The sequence below is a fragment of the Austrofundulus limnaeus genome, unplaced genomic scaffold, assembly GCF_001266775.1.
Source record: "Austrofundulus limnaeus strain Quisiro unplaced genomic scaffold, Austrofundulus_limnaeus-1.0 Scaffold1367, whole genome shotgun sequence".
In the NCBI taxonomy this organism is placed as follows: Eukaryota; Metazoa; Chordata; class Actinopteri; order Cyprinodontiformes; family Rivulidae; genus Austrofundulus; species Austrofundulus limnaeus.
In genome coordinates this window covers 1-2,646 of record NW_013953769.1, presented here as the reverse complement: position 1 = coordinate 2,646, position 2,646 = coordinate 1, and the positions used below count along the sequence as shown (strand labels likewise).

The following is a 2,646-nucleotide window of genomic DNA, read 5'->3' as shown; positions in this document are numbered from 1 at the left end:
GGTGTAAGTTTCCCAGCCTTGCCTGTGTCTGAGTGAGACCCAGCGACGCGGCGAGCTCCGCTCTCTCCGGCAACGCCAAATACTGAGTTTGTTGAAATCTCCTGTTCAAAGCCTGAAGCTGTAAACTGGAATAAATAGTCCTTGGTTTTCTAATCTTTTTCCCCTTGCCATTAAATCGCACCTCTCCGCCTTCCACCACAGTGTTCTTCTCGGATTCCGGCGCTGATGGAGACAAAGAAACACAAAAGGGGGAAAAAAATGAAGAGGACAGAAGCATGCGAGGAGCAGCTGTAGAACCAGTTTTGCGCTGCAGTGAATACTTCAGCACAAGTTTAACAGGCTGTACTTTAGGTATAATTACACTTAATTGCATACATTGTTTGTAGCGTTACGCAATAAATAATTGACAAGCTTAATRCCACATCTGGGTCGTCATTTATTTTCCTCCCCAAGCAGGGACTGTTTGAAAAGCCCGCAGAAACACAGAAAGTCCACATACCTGCGTCCTCCAGTCGTGTCTGTGTGAGTCCCGAGCTGTTTTGGTAAGTCTGTACTGTACTGAGATATGGACTGGTGGGATGGCTGCCGACCGAGTTCACGTATGGATAACCCAGAGATCTGGGGAAGGACGAGGCRGGACTGTAGCTGTCATGCTGTGTGTGACCTGCAGAATGTAAACAGTGCATGGGGTAGTGTCCGTGAGACATGGAGGAAGGCGACATTTGTTGACTCGGGGGTCCAAACTCCATGAAAACGGCTTTTCCTGAGGCAGGGCTATTAAGACTTTCTGGAATCGCAGTCATTGTCATCTCTTCTGGCGGTTCCRCTCGTCTCGCTTTTGTTGTTTTCCTCCTATGATCTCAGTGAAGGACGGGTCCCAATTTAAGCCGAGCCGATTTTTTTCTCTTTCCATTCATAAGAAAATGCCGTTTGTGCCCGTGAAAAGTCCCAGGAGTGATGCTGTGGAGCAAGACAAACTCGCTCAAAGGTTTGAATCTCGGACTCATGAATATTCATCGGAGGCTGTCACTGATTGGTCCACTCTCTCCAAGGGAGAAGACGATTGGTGACGCTGGGGCTGGGTCCGAAGAACCTGGTGAAGTCAAGGAAACCCATAAAACCTCAGATCTCCTTTTTGACATGTCAAGATTCACTGRATCATCAGGCTTTTTATGTTCCAGTTAGTTTTTTTTTAAAAAAAGTGACATCTAATAGAGTTTAAACAACATTTTCACCTTGGTTCCAGCTGCTTTGTCTGCCGGCCAGTTTGATTAAAGCTTTTTTTGATTAAACCTCCTAATGCGCCATTAGGAGGAGGCCGTGTATTAGCATAACACTGGCGTTCAGTTTTCATAAGCAGGTCTGTAATTAGTCATGTATTTAACACGTAGCGCGAGCTGAGGTCTCAGCACCTGGCAGCAGCAGGACGGTAGGCCTTAGGATGACACATATCACCTAAAACACACAAAAACCCAACTGCAACACTCACTAATCTTTTTTAATTAATTAAAGGAGTAGCCATTAGAATTGTGAACGTTTTAAATTCTTTATAGAAGATGGAAAATGTAGATTTTATGTTACATTTAATTGTTCGGATGGATGTTTTGTTGCACATCTGTTTTAGCAGCTTTCATTGCAAACCAATTTTCTTATGTTTCCCAACAAAATTTCATGCACAATCAGTGATGCTTTTTCAATTTGTCAGATTTTATTCCTTGACAGGATAATTTGGTTTAAGTCAAACTAAAGAACAAAACCATAATCTATTTTGTGCCTGGTTCTTCTAAATAAAAAGCTCACAGGTTGGCAATCACACAATACAGCTAAAACGAAAGATGTGTGTAGATAAATAACATTTAAAAAAGAGTTACGTGATGCAGAAGGAGATAAATCCGCGCCATCCGAGGTCAGAGAGCCTCTGCAGGACGCACCTCCTCTGAAAAGCATGGAGCAAAGAATCCCCGGATCTCCTCCTTCCCTCAGGTCTCACGCGCAGCCTGCAGCTCCTCCGTCTGTGGAGAGCAGGAGGAGCGCAGCCGAGCTGCTCCATCATCATCCACGGTCCCTCCATCATCTCCACCTGAARAACAAATTAAAGGCGCTTAAATTCCCTCACTGCGATTATCAGAGTAATTGCATAATTGAAGTGGGGGGAGAAAAAAAACTGCACTGGCAAGTTGCAAAAGTCGTTATCCAAAAAAAAGGAGAAGAAAAAAGAAGAAGAAGAAGAAGGAAAAAAATGCAAGGCGGCTGACATCACGGCGTGTTGTGCGCCACAATGTGCCCACCAGGCTGGCAACTGCGGGATTTAAAGATTTCTGTGAAATATTAGGCTATATAGCCAAAGCATGGTCCCTTGTCCCCCCCTGAAATGGGCCAATTTGAAGTGATTTCTCTGGAATTACTTTGGGGGAGAAAGAAAAAAAAATGCCTCAAGATTTTCCTCTATCAACAACGACAATGATAATGGTAGTACAACCAATAATTATCATCTTCCAGAACAGAGGACAGATTTTTTTTTTATGGGTACTTGGTGGGTGCGACTGATAACTGTCATTATTTTCCCACGATTATAGTATCTACAGACGGCTGCGAGCAAAACTATTAACAGAACTGAAGCGGAATTTGGGGGGGGGGGGGGGGGGG

The 2,646-nt window shown here is 44.2% G+C and overlaps 1 protein-coding gene across 2 annotated transcripts in view; it reads right to left on the bottom strand.

Moving 5' to 3' along the window:
• dlx1a (distal-less homeobox 1a) overlaps window positions 1-2,400 on the bottom strand; it is a 3,838-nt gene extending 1,438 nt beyond the window's left edge. Inside the window, exons 1-3 of one of the 2 annotated variants that reach the window (XM_014032042.1) lie at window positions 1,872-2,400; window positions 500-1,093; window positions 23-222 (exon numbers count right to left, since the gene is read on the bottom strand). In XM_014032042.1, coding sequence (XP_013887496.1) covers window positions 23-222; window positions 500-809 — 510 coding nt within the window. In that variant the 5' untranslated portion in view covers window positions 810-1,093; window positions 1,872-2,400. The remainder of the gene's footprint in view (window positions 1-22; window positions 223-499; window positions 1,094-1,871) is intronic. The other variant, XM_014032043.1, reaches the window with a different exon arrangement.
• Window positions 2,401-2,646: the final 246 nt, after the last annotated feature.